The sequence below is a fragment of the Nerophis lumbriciformis genome, linkage group LG32 (genome assembly GCF_033978685.3).
Source record: "Nerophis lumbriciformis linkage group LG32, RoL_Nlum_v2.1, whole genome shotgun sequence".
NCBI classification, from domain to species: Eukaryota; Metazoa; Chordata; class Actinopteri; order Syngnathiformes; family Syngnathidae; genus Nerophis; species Nerophis lumbriciformis.
The window spans coordinates 10422799-10450532 of NC_084579.2; the positions used below are offsets into that span (position 1 = coordinate 10422799).

The following is a 27734-nucleotide window of genomic DNA, read 5'->3' on the forward strand; positions in this document are numbered from 1 at the left end:
AAACTACAGAGCGCCAATAAACCTTAAAGGCACTGCCTTTGCGTGCCGGCCCAGTCACATACTATCTACGGCTTTTCACACACACAAGTGAATGCCATGCATACTTGGTCAACAGCCATACAGGTCACACTGAGGGTGGCCGTATAAACAACTTTAACACTGTTCCAAATATGCGCCACACTGCGAACCCACACCAAGTCAGTCCTACACTGTTCCAATGTCCATTTCTCTTTATCTGATGATGCAATTGTTGATGACTGAAGTGTTGATACCAACCAAACCTAACCCCGCCCCCTCCATATCCCACACCCCGGATTGTAAATAATTCAATGTATATACTTTGATGATTATCTTGTGTGATGACTGTATTATGAAAATAGTATATATCTGTATCATGAATTAAGTGGACCCCGACTTAAACAAGTTGAAAAACTTATTCGGGTGTTACCATTTAGTGGTCAATTGTACGGAATATGTACTTCACTGTGCAATCTACTAATAAAAGTCTCAATCAATCAACACCAAACAAGAATGACAAACACATTTCGGGAGAGCATCCGCACCGTAACACGACATAAACACAACAGAACAAATACCCAGAATCCCTTGCAGCACTAACTCTTCTGGGACGCTACAATATACACCCTCCACCCACCTCAACCTCCTCATGCTCTCTCAAGGAGAGCATGTCCCAAATTCCAAGCTGCTGTTTTGAGGCATGTTAAAAAAAATAATGCACTTTATGACTTCAATAATAAATATGGCAGTGCCATGTTGGCATTTTTTTTTCCATAACTTGAGTTGATTTATTTTGGAAAACCTTGTTACATTGTTTAATGCATCCAGCGGGGCATCACAACGAAATTAGGCATAATAATGTGTTAATTCCACGACTGTATTTATCGGTATCGGTTGATATCGGAATCGGTAATTAAGAGTTGGACAATATCGGATATCGGCAATAAAGCCATTATCGGACATCTCTAGGTACATTATCTCCAAGCGTATCTTCTTTAGTATTGATCACTTCACTCTGTATGCTTTCATTAATTAGGTCATGTTTGGTGGGAAGCCTGGGTTAGGGTTTGAAGAGTTTCAATTTAAGGTTTGGGTCTCAAGGCAGGGTTTCTAATTAGGGTTCAGGTTGGAAACAACGGTTTCCAGTGAGGGTTTGCAATTGGGGTTTCAATCTACAGTTTGGCTTTCAAAATAAGGTTTCCATTAAGGGTTCAATTTTGCAGTCAAAGTGGTGGTTTGAAATCTAAAGCTAGGGTTTGATGTCATATTGGGGTTTTCCAATTTCAAGCTGGGTTCAGGGTTGCAAGTGTGGGTTTCCAATCACGGTTCAGGTTTAAAATGATGTTTCCAGTTTGAGCTAAGGTTTCATATTAGGGTTTCCAGTACGGAATTTAAATTGGGGTTGGAGTTAGGGCTGGGCGATATATCGATATACTCGATATATCGCGGGTTTGTCTCTGTGCGATATAGAAAATGACTATATCCTGATATTCGAGTATACGTTCTCACGCAGTTGCTTTTAGTTGCGGGCATTACACTACAGGCTTTTATCACTCTTTCTTGTCTCTTCTTCTCACAGAGACGTAAAACAAGCGCACCTTCTTACATACGTCACATACGTATACGCCCTCGCGGAGCAGAGAGGTAGCGGCATGGGCAGGGCTGCAACTAACGATTAATTTGATAATCGATCAATCTGTCGATTATTACTTCGATTAATCGATTAATAATCGGATAAAAGAGACAAACTACATTTCTATCCTTTCCAGTATTTTATTGGGGGGGAAAAAACAGCATACTGGCACCATACTTATTTTGATTATTGTTTCTCAGCTGTTTGTACATGTTGCAGTTTATAAATAAAGGTTTATAAAAATAAAAAAAAATTGCCTCTGCGCATGCGCATAGCATAAATCCAGCGAATTGATGACTAAATTAATCGCCAACTATTTTTATAATCGATTTTAATCGATTTAATTGATTAGTTGTTGCAGCCCTAGGCATGGGTAACGTTAGCTGTGGTGCGAGTGGTAATACGAGAGAAAGAAGGTGCGAATCTGGTAACAAATGAAGGAAGAATTAATTCCCAAGAAATACAGCAGGGGGTCCATCGTCTGGCGGTGGTTTGGCATCAAGTGGGAATATGTCGAACAGACAACCGTAATTTGTCAAGTGTGGGGCAAAAGCGTTGTTACAAAAAGTAGCATTACTGCTAATATGTAGCATCATAAAATTCTCAGAAATTTTGAGATTTTTTACACACACACATATATATATATATATATATATATATATATATATATATATATGTATGTATGTATGTATGTATGTATGTGTGGGAAGAAAATCACAAGACTACTTCATCTCTACAGGCCTGTTTCATGAGGGGTTCCCTCAATCATCAGGAGATTATATATATATATATATATATATATATATATATATATATATAATTCATGTGTGTATATGTATATATATAATTTATGTGTATATATATATATATATATAATATACATATATATATACACACACACATATACATATATACACACACACACATATATATATATATATATATATATATATATATATATATACACTTTTCACATTGCCATTATGGGGTATTGTGTGCAGAATTTTGAGGAAAAAAATCCTCAAGTCTTTTTGAATACGATGCCACACACCTATCTTTGGGCAGTTTGGCCCATTCCTCTTTGCAGCACCTGTCAATCTCCATCAGGTTGGATTGAAGCTTAGTTTTCATTCAGGATGTCATGTGATTTTTTTTATTTATTTTTTTTTTATTAATAAATGAGCAATATTAAAAAAACAAAAAAACAATACTTTTCACATTGTCATTATGGGGTACTGTGTGTACATTTTAAGGACAAAATTAATATATTCCATTTTGAATAAGGCCATAAGATAACAAACTGTGTAAAAATATTGAAGCACTGTGAGACTTTGTAGTGTACCTAAACCTGGGCAAACTTTGGGTGAAAATATTCATCACAAAACTAATTGCATCCTAATGAAGCTGATGTATGGTATTGTACACTGCAAAAAGTCAGTGTTCAAAAACAAGGAAAAAAATTACAAAAATTAGGGGTACCGGTATTTAATTTGAACTAAGCAAAATTATCTGCCTATAGAACAAGAAAATTCAGCTTGTCAAGACTTTCCAAAACAAGTAAAATTAGCTCACCTCAATGAACCCAAAAATACCTTAAAATAAGTATATTCTCACTAATAACAAGTGCACTTTTCTTGGTAGATAAAAAAAAAAAAGAGAAATTTTTGCTCAATATGTTGAAAATATTCTTAAATTAAGTAAATGCTAGTGCCATTATCTTGATTTTTTTCATGCTTGAAGTAAGAAATAATTACTTTAAAAAAGTAGTTTTATACTTGTGAGTGTTGATGACACAGCTTTGCAACACTTGATATTCTAGTTTCAAGCATGTTTTACTCAATATAGGTCATAACATCTCAGCAACAAACTGTAATATCTTACTAAGATCATTTAGGACCAAAACCCTTAAAACAAGTAAAACACTCTAACATAAAATCTGCATAGTGAGAAGAATGATCTTATCAGACAGAAAATAAGCAAATATCACCCTTATTTGAGATATTTCATCTTACTTAGATTTCAGTTTTGCAGTAGTTTATTTCTCCCACTGCTTGTTTTTTCCATTTGAAATCCACTAATGGAAAACTACTCTCTATTGTCTCAACATCATGTGACTTTATTAGTCATCAAAAAGTCCTGAGTTGCGTTGCATTGTGCGTCAGAGTGATAACAACAAGGAGTACTGGCCTGATAAAGTAGTACTTTGTATGGGGATCATTCCTCCCTTCTTTAAACAAAATGCCTTTCCAGCCTCACAGATAAACATGCAAAATGTATCTAAAAAGGCTTCATTCCCGTTTTTGTTGTTTTGGTGCAGAGCATGTCATCATCCCCCCTGTGTCGGCTGCTATTAGAATGTGTTGCAGTGTGCATTGTGTCCACTAGAGAGTGCTATAGCATGAATAGTACAAGTCGTCAACAGGTGGTAAAAACATTAGGTGATGAATGAAACTGTGTTGTTCTAAGCTTTACTCCTTCTGTCTCTCCGTGTGTGGTCAGCCAACCTGTTGGACTCCATGCTGCTGAGGAATGGCTGGAAGGGCGAGTCAGAGCGCAGGGCGGAGGCGAGCGGCGGCAGCAGCAGCAGCGCAGCGAGCGCCACAGTCAGCAACATGCTGTGGTGTCACTGCAACCGCCATTGCCCTGAGGACTCTGTCAACAACACCTGCATGTATGCTAACACACACACACACACACACACACACACATTTATTTATATTGCACGACGTTGCTGCAACAGAACCGATGTTGTCGTAGCGCTAAAGGGGAAAACTGCTGAGACAGCATTAAAACATTTTAAATTTATTTTAAAGTGCATACAGAGGTAGATAAAGATGCTGGATTCCGACCACTCACACACACACACACACACACACACACATGTACAGCTAGTGCCATCTTGTGGAGGTATTTAAATACATCCACTGGAAGTTGACTACAGCCACAGCTGTGAATGCCTATACCAGGGGTCGGCAACCCGCGGCTCCGGAGCCGCATGCGGCTCTTTGATCACTCTGATGCGGCTCAGCAGCTTACTTGCTGAACCCCCCAATTTTCCCGTGAGACTTCCGGATTTCAGTGCCTCTCGCAGAAAACTCCCGGGATTAATTTTCACCGATTTTCACCCTTACAGCTATAATAAGGGCGTGCCATGATGGCACAACATTTGGCGCCCTCTACAATCTGTATTTACAGCGTGCCAGCCCAACATTTGTTATATAATATACATCTTCTGCTTGCACACGTACGTGACAGCAAGGCATACTTGGTCAACAGCCACACAGGTTACACTGACGGTGACCATATAAAACAACTTTAACACTCTTACTAATAATGCGCCACACTTTGAACCAAAACCAAACAAGAATGACAAACACATTTCGGGAGAACATCTGCACCTTAACACAACATAAACACAACAGGACAAACACCCAGAATCCCATGCAGCCCTGACTCTTCCGGGCTACATTATACACCCCTGCTACCACCAAACCCCGCCCCCACCCCTCTCTGTGCGTCGTTTGAGGTGGGCGGGGTTTGGTAGCGGGGGTGTATAATGTATCCCGGAAGAGTTAGGGCTGCATGGGATTCTGGGTATTTGTCCTGTTGTGTTTATGTTGTGTTACGGTGCAGATGTTCTCCCGAAATGTGTTTGTCATTCTTGTTTGGTGTGGGTTCACAGTGTGGCGCATTATTAGTAAGAGTGTTAAAGTTTTTTTTATACCGCCACCGTCAGTGTAACCTGTGTGGTTGTTGACCAAGTATGCCTTGCTGTCGCGTACGTGAGCAAGCGGAAGTCCCATACAACGTGTGGCTGATCAGGCACGCTGGTTGTAGTGGGCGCTATATGCCGTACCATCACGGCACGCATGACGCTGACAAGCGCTATTCATTTAAAATCCGCGTGCCGCACCAGTTTAAAAATTCCATATAAAGGTGTGGGCAGCGTGTCTGAGACCCCTGGTTTATACATAGCACAAAGCAAAAAAAAAAAATTTGTATGCAGTGTTGTTTTATTTAAAATTTCAAAAAATTTTGCGGCTCCCATTGTTTTCTATAATTTGTGAAACTGGTCAAAATGGCTCTTTGACTGGTAAAGGTTGCCGACCCCTGGCCTATACTATTTGACCCACCTGTTGTTTGAGACTATCCATCCATCCATCCATCCATCCATTTTCTACCACTCGTCCCTTTCGGGGTCGCGGGGGGGTGCTGGAGCCTATCTAAGCTGCATTCGGGCGGAAGGCGGGGCACACCCTGGACAAGTCGCCACATCATCATCATCATTTCTTTTTATTCCTTTCATGAAAATACATATACAAGCCATATACAGTTGACACTTTCATTGTTTTTTGTTTCTTATACATTTCCATGATCAGAAAGGAGCAGATGGAAGAATACTATTCTTATATTTATCTGCCCCCTTTTTAACACAAATTATTTAGATGACTTTATCACTGTTCCCTCCACATACTTGCCAACCCTCCCGGATTTTCCGGGGGACTCCCGAAATTCAGCGCCTCTCCCGAAAACCTCCCGGGACAAATTTTCTCCCGAAATTCAGGCGGAGCTGGAGGCCACGCCCCCTCCAGCTCCATGCGGACCTGAGTGACGTGTTGACAGCCTGTTCTCACGTCTGCTTTCCCACAATGCCTGCCCAATGACGTTATATATAACTGTAGAATGATCGAGGGCGAGTTCTTGGTTTCTTATGTGGGTTTATTGTTAGGCAGTTTCATTAACGTCCTCCAAGCGCAGTAACAACACACAACAACAGCAGTCAAGTTTTCGTTTACTGTAAAGCAGTTTGTCTGCCGTAAACAGCAATGTTGTGACACTTTTAAACAGGACAATACTGCCATCTACTGTACATGCATACTGTATGTGACCCACCCATAATGTGTCACATTTTTGTGTTGATTTATTTATTTTATTTTGTGGTTTGAATTCGTTTTTGGAGCTGTCATTACACATTTATCAGTATTCACATTGGTCAGTAGGGCGTTTCTTCCCAATTGAATGCTATCACCTGCAGACCGGAAGTGTCTTGTCATTCTGATGAGAGCGACCAGTCTGTGAACAATTGAAACGTCCTGTGTGCTTTTTCCTCCTGTATAACAGGTTAGTTTTGGTGAATCAACTCACTGAATAATATCCATGTGATCTTTATAAATTTAAGTACACATTCTGATGGTGGAGCCTAACTCTAAAGTGTTTGTGAGTTGTAGTTTGTATTTGTGAATGAATCCAGTGCACAGCTGCAGTAATCAATACAAAATGGCGACGTGAGTACGCAATGTTTATATAGGAACTTCTGATCCTAATTCAGACTCCCAAATTAGAGCTCCCGTTTTCTTATTGGTTTTATAATGTATATTTGTATAATGTGTGTGTTCTGAAATAGTGACAGAGAATAGAACAAGGATGGACAATTCAACCCTTAACTCAACAATGAGTAGATGAGTGTTATGTGTGTGTATACGTGTAAATAAATGAACACTGAAATTCAAGTATTTCTTTTATATATATATATATATATATATAATAAAAAAAAATATATCGCTAGAATTCACTGAAAGTCAAGTATTTCTTATATATATATATATATATATATATATATATATATATATATATATATATATATATATATATATCTTAACCACGCCCCCAACCACGCCCCCCCCCACCCCGACCACGCCCCCCAACCCCCACCTCCCGAAATCGGAGGTCTCAAGGTTGGCAAGTATGTCCCTCCACCAACACCCGAACTCCAACATACTTTTAATTTTCGTTTACGCATTTTCAAAATGACACGTTCCAATCAAAATCAAAATTCAGTTTGATATAGTTCCAGTTGTTTCTTTTTGTAACTCCTTTTAAATTCAAAGATATTCTTGCTGCTTTTTAGAGAATTCCATGCTTTCACACCAGCAACAGATAAGCACATTTGCTTCAAATTTGTTCGCACTCTTGGATATTTAAAGTTATACGGCCTTCTGTGATTCTCATCTTCCGACGTGAACACAAATAACTTTTGTAAGTCCTTTGGGAGAACTTTATTTCTAACTTTGAACATCACTAATAGAGAATGCAATTCTACAATGTCTTTTAGTTTTAATAATCCTGACCTAATGAAGAGTGGATTTGTGTGGTCTCTATATCCCACTGTAAAAATGATACGAATTGCTCTTTTCTGTGAAAGAAATAAAGGCATGATGTTGCTGTGATATGTATTTCCCCATATTTCTGCACAATAATTGAAATAAGGTAGAATAATTGAGCAATATAACATTCTCATTGTATTATACGGGAAACTGTATTTAACCTTGTTCAAAATAAATAAGCTTTTAGACAGCTTATTTTTCACATGCAATATGTGAGCTTTCCATGTCAACTTTTCATCTAAGATGACCCCAAGAAATCTGATTTCAATTTTCACATTGTTTATGGATAAACTAACTTCTATCTTTCTTTTATTACTGAATACCATACATTTAGTCTTTTTCCAAGTTTAAAGATGTGTTGGCCCTCATCTCAGGGCCAACACAGATAGACAGACAACATTCACACACTAGGGACCATTTAGTGTTGCCAGTCAACCTATCCCCAGGTGCATGTTTTTGGTTATTAATTAATTAACACAGAGGCTGTCAAACGATTAAAATATATTTAGTTGGAATTAATCACATGTTGTCAATAGTTAACTTAGAAATGATTGTGATTAATCAAAAATAAGTAGTTTTTTTTTCTTAACTAAAAGTACACTCAACATGGAACGAGATAATTTGTTTGATATTGGCAAATGTTTGTTTATTAAACATTTTGCTTGGAGACATTTTGCACCTGGGGTCTGAATCCAGTCCAGTAATGCTCTCTTTCTACCATTTTGAAATTTGAACAAAAAAAATAAACACAACACTTTTGTTTTTGCTCCCATTTTTCATGAGTTCAACTCAATGATCTAAATCTTTGACTATGTACGCGCTTTACTTTTTCCACATTTTGTTATATTACACTTATTCCAAAATGTTTGTCCTCAAAATTCTACACACAATAATGACGAGTGATTCGACGAATGACAAATAATGTGAGAATGTTTTTTATTTTAATTTTTTGCAACTGTATTAAAAATTAAAAAAATCACATGTATATTCACAGCCCTTGCTCAATACTTTTTTGATGCACCTTTGGCAGCGATTCATTCCTCTTTGCAGCGCCTCTCAAGCGCCGTCAGGTTGGATGGCAAGCGTTGGTTGGTTTGGATATTCCGATATTGTCCAACTCTTAATTACCGATTCCGATATCAACCGATACCGATATATACAGTCGTGGAATTAACACATTATTATGCCTAATTTTGTTGCGATGCCCCGCTGGATGCATTAAACAATGTAACAAGGTTTTCCAAAATAAATCAACTCAAGTTATGGAAAAAAATGACAACATGGCACTGCCATATTTATTATTAAAGTCACAAAGTGCATTATTTTTTTTAACATGCCTCAAAACAGCAGCTTGGAATTTGGGACATGCTCTCCTTGAGAGAGCATGAGGAGGTTGAGGTGGGTGGGGGGTGTATATTGTAGCTTCCCAGCAAAGTTAGTGCTGCAAGGGGTTCTGGGTATTTGTTCTGTTGTGTTTATGTTGTGTTGCGGTGCGGATGTTCTCCCGAAATGTGTTTGTCATTCTTGTTTGGTGTGGGTTCACAGTGTGGCGCATATTTGTAACAGTGTTAAAGTTGTTTTTACGGCCACCCTCAGTGTGACCTGTATGGCTGTTTTGCAAGTGATTGGGCCGGCACGCAAAGGCAGTGCCTTTAAGGTTTATTGGCGCTCTGTACTTCTCCCTACGTCCGTGTACACAGCGGGGTTTTAAAAAGTCATACATTTTACTTTTTGAAACGATACCGATAATTTCCGATATTACATTTTAAAGCATTTATCGGCTGATAATATCGGCGGTCCGATTTTATCGGACATCCCTAAATGTACCCTTATCGTAGCTTTTCTTAAAATGTTATTGATATTATTATAATTACATTTATGTGATGTTTATGTCATTATTGTGTATAAATGACATCATCATGTAATCATCCAATCAAGTCCTTACTTTTAGAATATGCCCGTTATGCGCAGACATTACTACCGTGATTAAAAAAAAATAGCAATATGGATGCAGCCTAGAAGACAGTTTCAACTTCCTTTAAAAAAAATATTGTAGCGTCCCGGAAGAGTTAGTGCTGCAAGGGGTTCTGGGTATTTGTTCTGTTGTGTTTATGTTGTGTTACGGTGCGAATGTTCTCCCGAAATGTGTTTGTCATTCTTGTTTGATGTGGGTTCACAGTGTGGCGCATATTTGTAACAGTGTTAAAGTTGTTTATACGGCCACCCTCAGTGTGACCTGTATGGCTGTTGACCAAGTATGCATTGCTTTCACTTGTGTGTGTGAAAAGCCGTAGATATTATGTGATTGGGCCGGCAGGCAAAGGCAGTGCCTTTAAGGTTTACTGGCGCTCTGTACTTCTCCCTACGTCCGTGTACACAGCGGCGTTTTACAAAGTCATACATTCTACTTTTTGAAGCCGATACCGATAATTTCCTATATTACATTTTAAAGCATTTATCGGCCTCTAGTTTTTATCCATTTTTTTGGTTTTAATACATTTGCTGAATTTTCAAATTTTCACATTGTCATTATGGGGTATTATGTGTAGAATGTTGAGGGGGAAAAAAAACGTATTCCATGTTGGAATAAGGCTGTAACTAGGGATGTCCGATAATAGCTTTTTGCCGGTATCCGATATTCCGATATTGTCCAACTCTTTAATTACCGATACCGATATCAACCTATATATACAATTGTGGAATTAACACATTATTATACCTAATTTGGACAACCAGGTATTAGAGATGCGCGGTTTGCGGACACAACCGCGGAGTCCGCGGATTATCCGCGGGTCGGGCGGTTGAAATAAAAAAAAATTAGATTTTATTCGCGGGTCGGGTCGGGCGGTTGAAATAAAAAAAAATTAGATTTTAAATAGATTCAGGCGGGTGGCAGTTAAACCAATTCGGAAATATATATACATAGTTAAATGTTGTTACCCACATACGAAAAACGAGCAGGCACCTGCAGCACGCCACAACAGAAGAAGAAAAAAAAAAGAGATGGCAACGCCGGCAGCAAACGTGGTACGCGACAAACTAAAAAAGGGAATACTAAAGACCAGGGGAAAAAAAGGCCAGAAAAGTTCAGCGTGGACTCGTTTTTATGAGGTTGTAAATCAGGATGATAGTAATGCTGGCTACGTGATTTGCAAGAGCTGCGACGCTGTTTATGTCTACGACAGTCACAAAACCGGGACATCTAACATGGTGCATCACATTTGTGCAAAACCCCGAACCTCCACAAACACCCTGAGCATGAGCAGTTTCGTCCGCCGTGATCCCAGAAGAGTGCCACAGGATGTTAAAACAAGGCTTACAGATGCATGTGTGAACGCAGCTGCCTGCAGCAGTTTGAGTGGCGTGAGCGCGCTTGGAGGTGCGCTCAGCGCGGCTCCCAGATGATTGCGCACTGGTGTGCGTCTGGGCCGTGACAGCGTGGCACGCATTGAATGTCTCTGCTGCATTGGATCAGTCTCCTTTCTTTAACAGGCAAAAGCTTTATAACCTCACTAATGTCTTGCATCGTCTATATTAGATATATAACAACGGGCAGGTGGCGGATGGCGGGCGGGTGCGGTTTTGATTAAATGTTAGTTTGGGTGGATGGCGGATGGTTGACGACTTTTGTGATGCGGTTGCGGATGAAATAATTGCCTATCCGCGCATCTCTACCAGGTATGGTGACGATAAGGTCCTTTTTTTTTTTAAATTGATAAAATAAAATAAGATAAATAAATTAAAAACATTTTCTTGAATAAAAAAGAAAGTAAAACAATGTAAAAACTGTTACATAGAAACTAGTAATTAATGAAAATTAGTAAAATGAACTGTTAAAGGTTAGTACTATTAGTGGACCAGCAGCACGCACAATCATGTGTGCTTACGGACTGTATCCCTTGCAGACTGTATTGATATATATTGATATATAATGTAGGAACCAGAATATTAATAACAGAAAGAAACAACCCTTTTGTGTGAATGAGTGTAAATGGGGGAGGGAGTTTTTTTTGGGTTGGTGCATTAATTGTAAGTGTATCTTCTGTTTTTTATGTTGATTTAATAAAAAATAAAAATAAAAAAAATAAAAACCTGATACAGATAAATAAAAAAAATGATATCGATAATTTCCGATATTACATTTTAGCGCATTTATCGGACATCTCTAGCTGTAACATGTCAAAATGTGGAAAAAGTGAAACACCTGTGAATACTTTGGGTTGCAATGTATACACTACATACCATACAGTACCTAGTACCTACTATACCAGGGGTCGGCAACCCACGGCTCCGGAGCCGCATGCGGCTCTTTGATCACTCTGATGCGGCTCAGCAGCTTACTTGTTGAACCCCCCAATTTTCCCGTGAGACTTCCGGATTTCAGTGCCTCCCGCAGAAAACTCCCGGGATTAATATTCACCTATTTTCACCCTTACAGCTATAATAAGGGCGTGCTATGATGGTACAACATTTTGCGCTCTCTACAATCTGTATTAACAACGTGCCAGCCCAACACTTGTTATACAATATACATCTTCTGCTTGCACACGTACGTGACAGCAAGGCATACTTGGTCAACAGCCACACAGGTTACACTGACGGTGACCATATAAAACAACTTTAACACTCTTACTAATAATGCGCCACACTTTGAACCAAAACCAAACAAGAATGACAAACACATTTCGGGAGAACATCTGCACCTTAACACAACATAAACACAACAGAACAAACACCCAGAATCCCATGCAGCCCTGACTCTTCCGGGCTACATTATACACCCCTGCTACCACCAAACCCCGCCCCCACCCCAACCCTGCTCCCTCACACATCAATTATTTCAGATTATTTCTACATGTTGACGTGAAAATATTGCCAAAAAATCTGACATTGTTGTGTAACCGATGTTTTTAGAGCTGTCGCTCTAAGCTTCCAGTCTGTTTTGGTCTTTAGTTCGATCCAACCATTCAGAGCTCAGGTCACACTTTTATTGGATTTTATTGACGTTTCATGTTGTGCGTGGTTGTGTTTGTCAGGACGGACGGTTACTGCTTCACCATGGTGGACGAGGAAGGAGGTCTGGCCGTCTTCGTCACAGGCTGTCTGGGACTGGTCGGTTCCGAGTTCCAGTGCAAAGTGAGTCCACTTCAGTGTGTCAAGTACATATTGGCTGGTCACAGCATTAGGTACACTCACGGCATCATGTCCTCCAAGGACACGTGGAACAGTCGCTACAGGGGAGCTCTGGCCTGCTGCATGGACCAGGACTACTGCAACCAGAAGCTGCATCCCACTCTTCCTCCTCTCCAGACGCCAGGTACTCCTTATTTCCTCCCAAAGTGGGAAGTGCAGGACAGACTTGGAGGTGAAAGAGAAGCTGCTGGCTGGGCATGTTCTCTCACCCTCTAATGAAAAGGACAGGGTCCCCCCCAGGGCCTGCTTGAGTTTCTTGCCCTGAGACGGATGTGACTTGTGTGTCCATCTGTCACCACACACACACACACACACACACACACACACATCCTGGTTATCATTTGGAATGGGCACCAAGCGGGGGTGTATATTGTAGCGTCCCAGAAGAGTTAGTGCTGCAAGGGATTCTGGGTATTTGTTCTGTTGTGTTACGGTGCAAATGGGTTTGTCATTCTTGTTTGGTGTGGGTTCACAGTGCGGCGCATATTTGTAACAGTGTTAAAGTTGTTTATACGGCCACCCTCAGTGTGACCTGTATGGCTGTTGATAAAGTATGCATTGCATTCACTTATCTGTGTGTGTGTGAAAGCCGCATATATTATGTGAATGGGCCGGCGCACTGTTTGTTTGGAGGAAAAGCAAACGGCACGCCCCCAATAATGTTGTCCCGGTGGAAATTTGGGAGAATGGTTGCCCCGGGAGATTTTCGGGAGGAGCACTGAAATTCGGGAGTCTCCCGGGAAAATCGGGAGGGTTGGCAAGTATGGTCTCACACTCAAACTAACCAGTAAACATGTTCTATGGGCCAAAGCTTAAAAATGACTTAGAGGTTTCCCTTTAGGGCACCTATTTTTTTGTCCCCATACCGTCAGAGGTCCCCTAAAGGTGACTGTGTAAACAGAGCGATGTCCCCATTAAGTAAGCATTGCCAGAAACACACACACACACACACACACACACACACACACACACACACACACACACACACACACACACACACACACACACACACACAATGTTCCCTCCCACGCTCTCACACATGTCACCTTTATTCTGTATCAAACACATATCAGGGTTTGCATTATGGTTAAAAGTGTTTACAACTAGTTTTTGTGGTAATTTTCAAATAATAATAAAGTACCGTAGTTTCCGGGCTATAAGCCGCACCCTCTAAATTTTAGAATAAAAACATGTTTCCTTATATTAGCCGCACTAGGCTATAAGCCGCAGGTATATATATACGTTGTGAAATGAGTTATTTACACTTCTTAAAGTGACACACACATCTTTGTCGTTTGACTAGAGTGTGTGTGTGGTTGTATTTCTACCCTTCTTGAGACATCAACAAGGAAAAGTAGCTTCCATATGAGGAGGTGTGAACAAGTGATGACATAAATCATGGTCCCAATACAGAAAACCATTGCATCTAATAGAGAATGTCTCATTTGCACCACCTGGTGGTGACATTTATCAAAATGAGGGTGGTCTCAAAAAGGAGGGATTTTTCAAATTGACTGTGTGTCGGTTTTAAAAGTGCTCCCCCCTCTGGTCAACATATGAAATAACAAGTGCGTGTAAAAATTTGAAGTGCTCCCCCTCTGGCCAACATATGTAATAACAAGTGTGTGTAAGAAATAGACATGCGCCCCCTTTGGCCAAAATAATTAAAAAAATAAATAAATATGTATATAGAGACATACATAAGTAAATAATGAAGATTAAAAAACAATTACAAACAAAAAATTCTAAGAAAAAAAACAAACTAAAAGCTTACCTTTTGTATTTGCATAGTATGTATATATTATTAATGTCATAAATACAAATCTTTATTAAAGTACCAATGATTGTTTAGAGCTTAGAGGTGACAGAGCTTTCGCCGCTGCTGCTCCCAAGCTCTGGAACGACCTACCTCTGAGTGTTAGACACGCCTCCTCTCTTCCTGTTTTTAAATCTCTCTTAAAAACATACTTTTATTCCATGGCTTTTAACACTGAGTGATATCCATCCTGCAATGGCGCCCCATAATACACCTGCTGTGAACTTGTTTTTATGTTTTTATTTATTCTATTTTATTTATTTATTTTTTATCGTGTTCTGTTTGTGTTGTGTTGTGTTTGCTCGGTACTCGTATTATCTTTCAACCTGCCCATTGTACAACACTTTGGCTACCCCTGTGGTAAATTTTAAATGTGCTTTATAAATAAAGTTGATTTGATTTGATTTTGATTTGATTGTCACACACACAAGGTGTGGTGAAATTTGTCCTCTGCATTTGACCCATCCCCTTGTTCCACCCCCTGGGAGGTGAGGGGAGCAGTGGGCAGCAGAGGTGTCACGCCCGGGAGTCATTTCTGGTGATTTAACCCCCAATTCCAACCCTTGGTCAATCTAGAAAGGGTAGTCCTAAAGAGGGAGGCATTTTTCTCAGGTCTCAAGAAGGTAACAAATACGAGAATGTGTGTGTGTGTGTGTGTGTTCTTGTATTTCACCCTTCTTGAGACATCAACAAGGAAAAGTAGCTTCCATGTGAGGAGGTGTGAACAAGTGATGACATAAATCATGGTCCCAATACAGAAATCCATTGCATCTAATAGAGAATGTCTCATTTTCACCAGCTGGTGGTGACATCTATCAAAATGAGGGTGGTCCCAAAAAGGAAGGATTTTTCAAATTGACTGTGTGTCGCTTTTAAAAATGCTCCCCCTCTGGTCAACATATGTAATAACAAGTGTGTGTAAGGAATGGAAATGCACCCCTTTTGGCCAAAATTTATTTTAAAATAAATATATATATAGAGACATACTGTAATAACTTGAAGTAAATAATGAAGATTAAAAAACAACTACAAACAAAACATTCTAAGAAAAAAAAAAAACTAAAAGCGTACCTTTTGTATTTGCATAGTATGTATATATTATTAATGTTGTAAATACCATTTTTCTCAGGTCTCAAGAAGGTAACCAATACAAGAATGTGTGTGTGTGTGTGTGTGTGTGTGTGTGTGTGTGTGTGTGTGTGTGTGTGTGTGTGTGGTGGGGGGGTTGTATTACTACTCTTCTTGAGACATCAACAAGGAAAAGTAGCTTCCATATGAGGAGGTGTGAACAAGTGATGACATAAATCATGGTCCCAATACAGCAAACCATTGCATCTAATAGAGAATGTCTCATTTACATTTACATCTATCAAAATGAGGGTGGTCCCAAAAAGGAGGGATTTTTCAAATGGACTGTGTGTCGGTTTTAAAAGTGCTCCCCCTTCTGGTCGACATATGTAATAACAAGTGTGTGTATGGAATGGAAATGCACCCTCTTTGGCCAAAATTAATAAAAAAATAAAAATAAAAAATGTAAATAGAGACATACTGTCATAACTTGAATTAAATAATGAAGATTAAAAAACTACAAACAAAACATTCTAAGAAAAAAAAATAACTAAAAGCGTACCTTTTGTATTTGCATAGTATGTATATATTATTAATGTCGTAAATACAAATCTTTTTACATCTAGAAAGGGTGGTCCTAAAGAGGGAGACTATTTTCTCAGGTCTCAAGAAGGTAACAAATACAAGAATGTGTGTGTGTGTGTGTGTGTGTGTGTTTGTATTTCTACTCTTCTTGAGACATTTACAAGGAAAAGTAGCTTCCATATGAGGAGGTGTGAACAATTGATGACATAAATCATGGTCCCAATACAGAAAACCATTGCATCTAATAGAGAATGTCTCATTTGCACCACCTGGTGGTGACATCTATCAAAATGAGGGTGGTCCCAAAAAGGAGGGATTTTTCAAATTGACTGTCGGTTTTAAAAGTGCGCCCCCTCTGGTCAACGTATGAAATAACAAGTGTGTGTAAGGAATGGAAATGCGCCCCCTTTGGCCAAATTTTATTTTAAAATAAATAAATAAATATGTATATAGAGACATACTGTAATAACGAAGTAAATAATGAAGATTAAAAAATAATTACAAACAAAAAGAAACAACAACAACAAAAATTCACTAAAAGACATCTTTTTCTCACAATGTGTCGACTTCTTTCTTATAAAATTGGGAACGATTTCTCATATTCTTTCTGTTTCTGTAATATTGCGATATTGTCTCGCAAAATGATAACTTTTTTTAATGCAAAATGGTGACATTTGTCATATAAAATTCTGACTTTTATCACAGTATTGACAATTTTGTTGTTGTTTTTGTAAAATAGTGACATTCTTTGAGTAAAATTATGACTTTTGTCATAATTTTGCCAAGTAAAATTCCGATAATTATTATAACATTGCCGAAATTCTTAAGTTTTCTTATAAAATTCTGACTTTTGTCGAGTAAAATTTTGACTGTTTTCATAAAATTGCCAACAATTTTGGATTAAAAAACAATTACACACCAAAAAATTCACCAACAATTTTTTTTTTTTACTAAAAGCAGTCTTTTTCTCACAATGTGTCGACTTTTTTCTTATAAAATTGGGAACAATCTCTCATATTCTTTCTGTTTCTGTAATATTGCAATATTTTCTCGTGAAATTATTAATTTATGTAAAACGATTACTTTTTCATGCAAAATGGTGACATTTGTCATATAAAACTGACTTTTATCACAATATTGCAAATTAAAATAGTGACATTTTATGAGTAAAATTCCGATTGTTATTATAATATTGCCAAAATGTTAACGTTTTCTTATAAAATTGTGACTTTTGTTGAGTAAAATCACGACTCTTTTCATAAAATTGCCACAATTGTAAGCTTTTCTTGTAAAATTGCGACTGTTACTGAGTAAAATTCCAACTTTTATCATAATATTGCACAAATGTTCCGTTTTTCTTGTAAAATTTTAACTTGCGTTGAGTAAAATGCCGACTTTTATCATATACTGCCAAAATTCTAAGTTTTTCTTGTGAAATTCCAACTCATTTTGCACAACAAGCTTTTTTATATTTGCATAGTATGTATATATTATTAGTGTTGTAAATACAAATCTTTATATATCTAGAAAGGGTGGTCCTAAAGAGGGAGGCATTTTTTCGGGGGGTCTCAAGAAGGCAACAAATACAAGAGTGTGTGTTAGTGTGTGTGTGTGTGTGTGTGTTGAAAGTTTAGAGCCCCTGAGCTGCTGGGCTCCTCTGGAAGTGTCATGTGATCGTGGGCAGTCAGTCAGGCAGAGATGTGATCGATTGCAAGCTGCAGGATTATTCCTCAGGAAAATATTAGGAGGGAAAATAATGACTTTTTTTTTTCTTCTGTTTTTAGATTACGTGGACAGCAGTGGTCAATACTTGGCTCTGCTCGTCTCCATCATCGTTTGCAGCGTCTTCCTCTGTGTCGTCCTCATCATCTGCTGCCTCAGGTAACCTTGCAGTACTCCACACCAGTACTAGTACTCCACACCAGTACTAGTACTCCACACCAGTACTAGTACTCCACACCAGTACTAGTGTCTTCATGCTGTACTAGTACTCCACACCAGTACTAGTGTCTTCATGCTGTACTAGTACTCCACACCAGTACTAGTGTCTTCATGCTGTACTAGGTATAAGAGGCAGGAGTCTGAGCCGCGCTACAGCATCAACCTGGAGCAGGGCGACACTTACATCCCACCTGGGGAGTCGCTGAAGGACCTCATTGAACATTCTCACAGCATGGGATCTGGATCAGGATCAGGGCTCCCTCTGCTGGTAGGAAACTAACACCTTGAGTTACATTTAACCATCAATCCATGAAATTAATTAAAAATAAATCAAAGAACATTTAAATGTATACAGTATTTTAATGTTTGAATAATTTTTTTAATTATTTAAGTATAACTATATGTACAGCATATACTAAGCAAATTAATATATATATATATATATATATATATATATATAAATATACATATATATATATATAATATTAAAATATTATTATAATTATATTAATAAATGTATATATATATATAACATTAATATATTATTACTATAATTATATTATTATATATATATATATATTAATATATATGAATATTTATATATATATTAATATATATATATTTATATATATATAAATTAATATATATATATAAATTAATATATATATACATATATATATTAGTATATATATATAATATTAAAATATTATTATAATTATATTAATAAATATATATATATATAACATTAATATATTATTAATATAATTATATATATTAATATATATGAATATTTATATATATATTAATATATATATATATTATATATATATAAAAATGTATATATATATATTAATATATATATATATATATATATATATATATATATATATATATATATACACACACACACACCCATATATATAAAATATTAATATATTATTAATATAATTATGTTAATATATATATATGGATATATATATGAATATATATATATGAATATATATGAATATATATATATATATATATTTATTTATGAATATATATATACATATATATATATATATATATATGTATCTATCCATCTATCTATCTATCTATCTATCTATCTATCTATCTATCTATATATATATATATATATATATATATAAAGATTTATATATATATATATATATATATATATATATATATATATATATATATATATATATATATATATATATATATATATGATTTGCCTGAGAAGCTGGACAGGACAAAAAAAAAAATCAAAAATGTACTCTGATTACTTTGAAGTACTGCAAGTACTGAGGCACTGAAGAGTGTCGTTCTTTTTTTTTCTTTTCTTTAATTTTTATTAAATTTTTATTGACATCCAGCATCAGACATTCCTATCCATTACATCATATTTGCATACATCCAATGTCAAAACTTGTATATTTTTGGTTTATATCCCAAGGATGCCACCCGTCCACACAAAAGAGAAAACCAGCAAAAAAACTAGCAACAAACCAAAGTAAAAATAATATTGACAAAATAAAATAAAAACACGAAGGGTTTCGCTCTGCTGCCGCCAGGTCCAGCGCACCATCGCCAAGCAGATCCAGATGGTGAAGCAGATCGGGAAGGGTCGTTACGGCGAGGTGTGGATGGGGAAGTGGCGAGGCGAGCGAGTGGCGGTCAAAGTCTTCTTCACCACGGAGGAGGACAGCTGGTTCAGAGAGACGGAGATCTACCAAACCTTCCTCATGCGACACGACAACATTCTGGGTAAATGACCGCGACTCCAACCTTTTTGACTGAGTTGTTCACGCCCACGCTGCTCGCAGGCTTCATAGCGGCCGACATCAAAGGCACGGGCTCTTGGACTCAGCTGTACTTGATCACCGATTACCACGAGAACGGCTCGCTGTACGACTACCTCAAGTCCAACACGCTGGACGTCAACGCCGTGCTCAAACTGGCCTACTCCTCCGTCTCGGGGCTGTGTCACCTGCACACCGAGATCCACGGCACGCAGGGGAAGCCCGCCATCGCCCATCGAGACCTCAAGAGCAAGAACGTTCTGGTCAAGAAGAACGGGACTTGTTGCATCGCCGACCTCGGACTGGCCGTCAAATTCAACAGGTAACGACTTCCAGGTTTTGACAAAGCATGACACATATTTTTGCGAGTACAGTGGAAGCTCGATCGGGTTTACATGGCGCCAAACATGCCTCATACCAGGTCTCGGACATTTAAATGTGTCCAAAGTCTCGCTGTATAGCTTCGGGTTGCAACACCACCACTTTGAGCTAGCGTTTTAGCTTGTTAGCCTCCGGTTTGTGGCACCTTCAGTTCGGGGATTTTATCAGCAAAAGGTGCTTTGTCCCGCAAAAAGTCTGTGAGCTAACTGGGCCTCCACAACCTGTAGAAAGGGTGTAGAAAGGGTGGTCCCCACAAGTGATGATCAAAAACTTGGTCCCCATTCTAAATTATAACCAGTGTGTGTGTGTGTGTGTGTGTGTGTATATGAGGGTCCGTTAGGGACATTATTCAGGAGTACCTCTTACATACACTACTGAAATGCTCTCACATAAACAACTGAAATGTTTTTCTCTCACAGACACGACTGAAACACTCTTATACACACTACTGAAATGCTCTCACACACACTACTGAAATGCTCTTACACACACTACTGAAATTCTCTTACATACAGTACTGAAATGCTCTCACGTACGCTACTGAAAAGCTCTCTCAAAAAAACTTGTTTGACAAGGGGCGGGCATTATTGGTGACTGGAACTGGAATGCAACCTCTCTCATACACACTGGTAAGATGCTCTCATACACATAACTGAAATCCTTGCACACATACTACTGAAATTGTTGTCTCTCACACGCACGTGGTGTGTGTGTGCGTGAGGGAAAAACATTTTAGTTGTTTATGTGAGGGCATTTCATGGGGACGGTGTGGCGCAGTTGGGAGAGTGGCTGTGCCAGCAACCTGAGGGTTCCTGGTTCAATCCCCGCCTTCTACCAACCCCGTCACGTCCGTTGTGTCCTTGAGCAAGACACTTCACCCTTGCTCCTGATGAGTCCTGGTTAGCGCCTTGCATGGCAGCTCCCGCCATCAGTGTGTGAATGTGTGTGTGAATGGGTGAATGTGGAAATAGTGTCAAAGCGCTTTGAGTTACTTAAAAAAGGTAGAAAAGCGCTATACAAGTATAACCCATTTACCATTTCAGTAGTGTATGTGAGAGCATTTCAGTAGTGTGTGTGAAAACATTTCAGTAGTGTATGTGAGAGCATTTCAGTAGTGTATGAGAGAGCATTTCAGTAGCGTGTATAACAGTGTTTCAGTAGTGTGTGTGAGAAAAACATTTCAGTTGTTTATGTGAGAGCATTTCAGTAATGTGTATAAGAGTGTTTCAGTATCGTGTATAAGAGTGTTTCAGTAGAGTGTGTGAGAGCATTTCAGTAGTGTATGTGAGAGCATTTCAGTAGTGTGTATAAGTGTTTCTGTAGTGTGTTGAGACAAAAACATTTCAGTTGTTTATGTGAGAGCATTTTTGTAGTGTATAAGAGTGTTTTAGTATAGTGTGTAAGAGTGTTTCAGTATTGTGTATAAGAGTGTTTTTTAATTAGTGTGTGTGAGATAAAAACATTTCAGTTGATTATGTGAGAGCATTTCAGTAGTGTGTGTATGAGCATTTCAGTAGTGTATGTGAGAGCATTTCAGTAGTGTGTATGAGTGTTTCAGTAGTGTGTTTATGTGAGAGCATTTCAGTATTGTGTATAAGAGTGTTTCCGTAGTGTGTGTGAGAGAAAAACATTTCAGTTGTGTATGTGAGAGCATTTCAGTAGTGTGTATAAGAGTGTTTCTGTAGTGTGTGAGAAAATTTTTTCAGTAGTGTGTATAAGAGTGTTTCAGTATTGTGTATAAAAGTGTTTCAGTAGTGTGTGTGAGATAAAAACATTTCAGTTGATTGTGTGAGAGCATTTCAGTAGTGTGTATAAGTGTTTCAGTAGTGTGTGTGAGCATTTCAGTAGTGTTTGTGAGAGCATTTCAGTAGTGTGTATGAGTGTTTCAGTAGTGTGTTTATGTGAGAGCATTTCAGTAGTGTGTATAAGAATGTTTCTGTAGTGTGTGTGAGAGAAAAACATTTCAGTTGTTTATGTGAGATTATTTCAGTAGTGTGTTTGAGTGTTTCAGTATTGTGTATAAGAATGTTTCCGTAGTGTGTGTGAGAGAAAAACATTTCAGTTGTGTATGTGAGAGCATTTCAGTAGTGTATGTAAGAGATAATTCTGAATATTGTCCCTAACGGCCCCTCATGTGTGTGTGTGTCAGCGGCACCAACGAGGTGGACATCCCCCCCAACCTGCGCGTGGGCACCAAGCGCTACATGCCGCCCGAGGTGTTGGACGAGAGCCTGAACAGGACCTACTTCCAGTCCTTCATCATGGCCGACATGTACAGCTTCGGACTCATCGTGTGGGAGATGACGCGGCGCTGCAGCAGTGGAGGTAGAGTGTGAGGAGGAGGAAGAAGAAGAAGACGTTCCACTTCATGTCGATATGCTGTGTCCTGACAGGCATGGTGGAGGACTACCAGCTGCCGTACTACGACCTGGTGCCCACTGACCCGTCCTATGAAGACATGAGGAAGGTGGTCTGCTTCAAGAAACAAAGACCGGCTTTTGCCAACCGCTGGGGCAGCGATGAGGTGTTTCATCCCACTCTTATTCACATTACACACCATATTGGAAATGTTGTTGACCTCATACTCATACTCATACTCGTACTCATTTATGAATACATGAAATAGTATAGCTAGATAAATACATATTAATACAGGGGATATTTTAAAATAATCAAAGGAATTATACAAATACATGCAATATTAGATTAATATAATAATGAAGGAATATTACAAGTTAATGTAGAAATCATAAAATACATGCGATATTTTAAAATAAAAACATTACTTCCAATAACAATCTAAATATCTTTTTTTTCCCATCATTTTTAAATAAATGAAAACTGTTTTACATTTAAATACTACTACTAAAAAGATGGTATAATGTAATGAAATAAAAATACATAGAATATTATATTATTATATTATATTCTAATGAAAAATACGTTAAAAATGTTGATTACATAATGAAATGTTAAATATTTTACGACTACTAAACAGACTATAATTTCATCAAAATATACATTAAATATTTGTTACATTTAAATACTACTTAAAAAGATTAGAATTGAATTAAATATACTAATGATAAATAAATGAAAACTGTTTTACATTTAAATACTACTACTAAAAAGATGGTATAATGTAATGAAATAAAAATACATGTTATATGATATTATATTCTAACGAAAAATACGTTAAAAATGTTGATTACATTTTAATATGTATTTGAATACATTGTAAATAAATTATAAAAATACAAGTAAAATACAGTTTAAATATAAAACTTGTAATAATGTTATATAAAAATACTAAAATGGTTTAAAATTTAATAAAACTATACAAATGAAAAATACATGCGATATTTTAAAATAAAAACATTACTTCCAATAACAATCTAAATATCATTTTTTTCCCATAATTTTTAAATAAATGAAAACTGTTTTACATTTAAATACTACTACTAAAAAGATGGTATAATGTAATGAAATAAAAATACATAGAATATTATATTATTATATTATATTCTAACAAAAAATACGTTAAAAATGTTGATTACATTTTAATATGTATTTGAATACATTGTAAATAAATTATAAAAATACAAATAAAATACAGTTTAAATATACAACTTGTAATAATATTATATAAAAATACTAAAATGGTTTATAATTTAATAAAACTATACAAATGAAAAATACATGCGATATTTTAAAATAAAAATATTACTTCCAATAACAATCTAAATATCTTTTTTTCCCCATCATTTTTAAATAAATGAAAACTGTTTTACATTTAAATACTACTACTAAAAAGATGGTATAATGTAATGAAATAAAAATACATAGAATATTATATTATTATATTATATTCTAATGAAAAATACGTTAAAAATGTTGATTACATAATGAAATGTTAAATATTTTACAACTACTAAACAGACTATAATTTCATCAATATATACATGAAATATTTGTTACATTTAAATACTACTTAAACAGATTATAATTGAATTAAGTATACGAATGATAAATAAATGAAAACTGTTTTACATTTAAATACTACTACTAAAAAGATGGTATAATGTAATGAAATAAAAATACATGTTATATTATATTATTATATTCTAACGAAAAATACGTTAAAAATGTTGATTACATTTGAATGTGTATTTGAATACATTGTAAATAAATTATAAAAATACAGTTTAAATATAAAACTTGTAATAATATTATATAAAAATACTAAAATGGTTTATAATTTAATAAAACTATACAAATGAAAAATACATGCGATATTTTAAAATAAAAACATTACTTCCAATAACAATCTAAATATCATTTTTTCCCCCATAATTTTTAAATAAATGAAAACTGTTTTACATTTAAATACTACTACTAAAAAGATGGTATAATGTAATGAAATAAAAATACATAGAATATTATATTATTATATTATATTCTAATGAAAAATACGTTAAAAATGTTGATTACATAATGAAATGTTAAATATTTTACGACTAATAAACAGACTATAATTTCATCAAAATATACATGAAATATTTGTTACATTTAAATACTACTTAAAAAGATTAGAATTGAATTAAATATACTAATGATAAATAAATGAAAACTGTTTTACATTTAAATACTACTACTAAAAAGATGATATAATGTAATGAAATAAAAATCCATGTTATATTATATTCTAACGAAAAATACGTTAAAAATGTTGATTACATTTTAATGTGTATTTGAATACATTGTAAATAAATTATAAAAATACAGTTTAAATATAAAACTTGTAATAATATTATATAAAAATACTAAAATGGTTTATAATTTAATAAAACTATACAAATGAAAAATACATGCGATATTTTCAAATAAAAACATTACTTCCAATAACAATCTAAATATCATTTTTTCCCCCATAATTTTTAAATAAATGAAAACTGTTTTACATTTAAATACTACTACTAAAAAGATGGTATAATGTAATGAAATAAAAATACATATTATATTGTATTATATTCTAACGAAAAATACGTTAAAAATGTTGATTACATTTTAATATGTATTTGAATACATTGTAAATAAATTATAAAAATACAAATAAAATACAGTTTGAATATAAAACTTGTAATAATATTATATAAAAATACTATAATGTTTATAATTTAATAAAACTATACAAATGAAAAATACATGCGATATTTTAAAATAAAAACATTACTTCCAATAACAATCTAAATATCATTTTTTCCCCATAATTTTTAAATAAATGAAAACTGTTTTACATTTAAATACTACTACTAAAAAGATGGTATAATGTAATGAAATAAAAATACATAGAATATTATATTATTATATTATATTCTAATGAAAAATACGTTAAAAATGTTGATTACATAATGAAATGTTAAATATTTTACAACTACTAAACAGACTATAATTTCATCAAAATATACATGAAATATTTGTTACATTTAAATACTACTTAAAAAGATTATAATTGAATTAAATATACGAATGATAAATAAATGAAAACTGTTTTACATTTAAATACTACTACTAAAAAGATGGTATAATGTAATGAAATAAAAATACATGTTATATTATATTATTATATTCTAACGAAAAATACGTTAAAAATGTTGATTACATTGTAAATAAATTATAAAAATACAAATAAAATACAGTTTAAATATAAAACTTGCAATAATATTATATAAAAATACTAAAATGGTTTATAATTTAATAAAACTATACAAATGAAAAATACATGACATTTATTCAATTCGATAAATACATGAAATATTATAATTACGTTTGGAAATACAACTACTACTAATTGACTCTTTTAATGAAATGTTAAATAATTTACGACTAATAAACAGACTATAATTTCATAAAAATATACATTACATATTTGTTACATTTAAATACTACTTAAACAGATTATAATTGAATTGAAGTATACTAATGAAAATTTCTTTACATTTAAATACTACTCCTAAAAAGACTGAATAATGTAATGAAATAAAAAAAATAACCACAAATTATAATTGAATTAAATATACTAATGGAAAAATACACAACATATTTGTATTCTTTTCAATAAATACATGGAATATTATCATTTAATTAAAAAATACAACTACTACTAATTGACTTATAATGAAATGTTAAATATTTTACAACTGATAGACTACAATTTAATAAAAAATATACATGAAATATGTGTTACATTTAAATACTACTAAAAAGGTGATATAATGTAATGATATAAAAGATACTTAAACATATTATAACTGAATTAAATATACTAACGGAAAATACATGACATATTGTTTACATTTAAATACTACTACTAAAAAGATGGAAAAATGTAATAAAATAAAAACTATAACTACTTAAACAGATTATAATTGAATGAAATATTTGGATTAAATTCAACATATACTTGGAATATTATGAATAAACATAACAAATGCTACTACATATGACTGATACATGAACATTATAACTATTCATATATTAATGTTATAACTAATGTGATGAGGTGTGAGAGGGACAAGCGTATGGATGTTATAATTATAATAGCTGGAATTGTTGTGTTTCAGTGTTTACGACAGATCGGAAAAGTCATGTCTGAATGCTGGGCTCACAATCCTGCCTCCCGCCTGTCGGCCTTGAGGGTGAAGAAGACCTTGGCCAAGATGTTGGAGTCCCAAGACATCAAACCGTCTCACAGCGACACATGAAAACACATCGAGGAGGTCTTGGACTCACTTCCTGTGACGCCACACTGCTTTCTGTGAAAGCCAAAGAAAGACTGCAGAAGGACTTTCTAAAGCAGTATTATATTATTATTATTGTCATCAAATGCAGTCTTTTGTACTGGACCTGTTTTATTTGACATCAGTGACCTCATTAGGAGCATTTTCTTACCCACTTGAACTCAATTGGTTGACAAAATAAAACATTTAAAAGGTCTTTCTGCTTCCCTTTCATTCAAAATGACAACCTTTTTTTCAAGTGGGGATGGTGTTTTTTTTCAGCACTCTGGCGCCCCCCAGTGGAGAAGCACATCACCTGCACTTAGCACTGAATGGAGTTACACTATTAAACAA

At 35.4% G+C, this 27734-nt stretch overlaps 1 protein-coding gene across 5 annotated transcripts in view; it reads left to right on the plus strand.

Annotated features, from left to right (window-relative positions):
• Positions 1-27659, plus strand: part of bmpr1bb (bone morphogenetic protein receptor, type IBb) — a 127887-nt gene extending 100228 nt beyond the window's left edge. For all 5 annotated transcript variants that reach the window (XM_061926995.2, XM_061926992.2, XM_061926991.2 and 2 more), the window contains 10 exons: positions 4151-4322; positions 12852-12951; positions 13030-13132; positions 18262-18358; positions 18542-18686; positions 19993-20185; positions 20245-20542; positions 22751-22926; positions 22995-23125; positions 27225-27659. In XM_061926995.2, coding sequence (XP_061782979.1) covers positions 4151-4322; positions 12852-12951; positions 13030-13132; positions 18262-18358; positions 18542-18686; positions 19993-20185; positions 20245-20542; positions 22751-22926; positions 22995-23125; positions 27225-27365 — 1556 coding nt within the window. In that variant the 3' untranslated portion in view covers positions 27366-27659. The remainder of the gene's footprint in view (positions 1-4150; positions 4323-12851; positions 12952-13029; positions 13133-18261; positions 18359-18541; positions 18687-19992; positions 20186-20244; positions 20543-22750; positions 22927-22994; positions 23126-27224) is intronic.
• Positions 27660-27734: the final 75 nt, after the last annotated feature.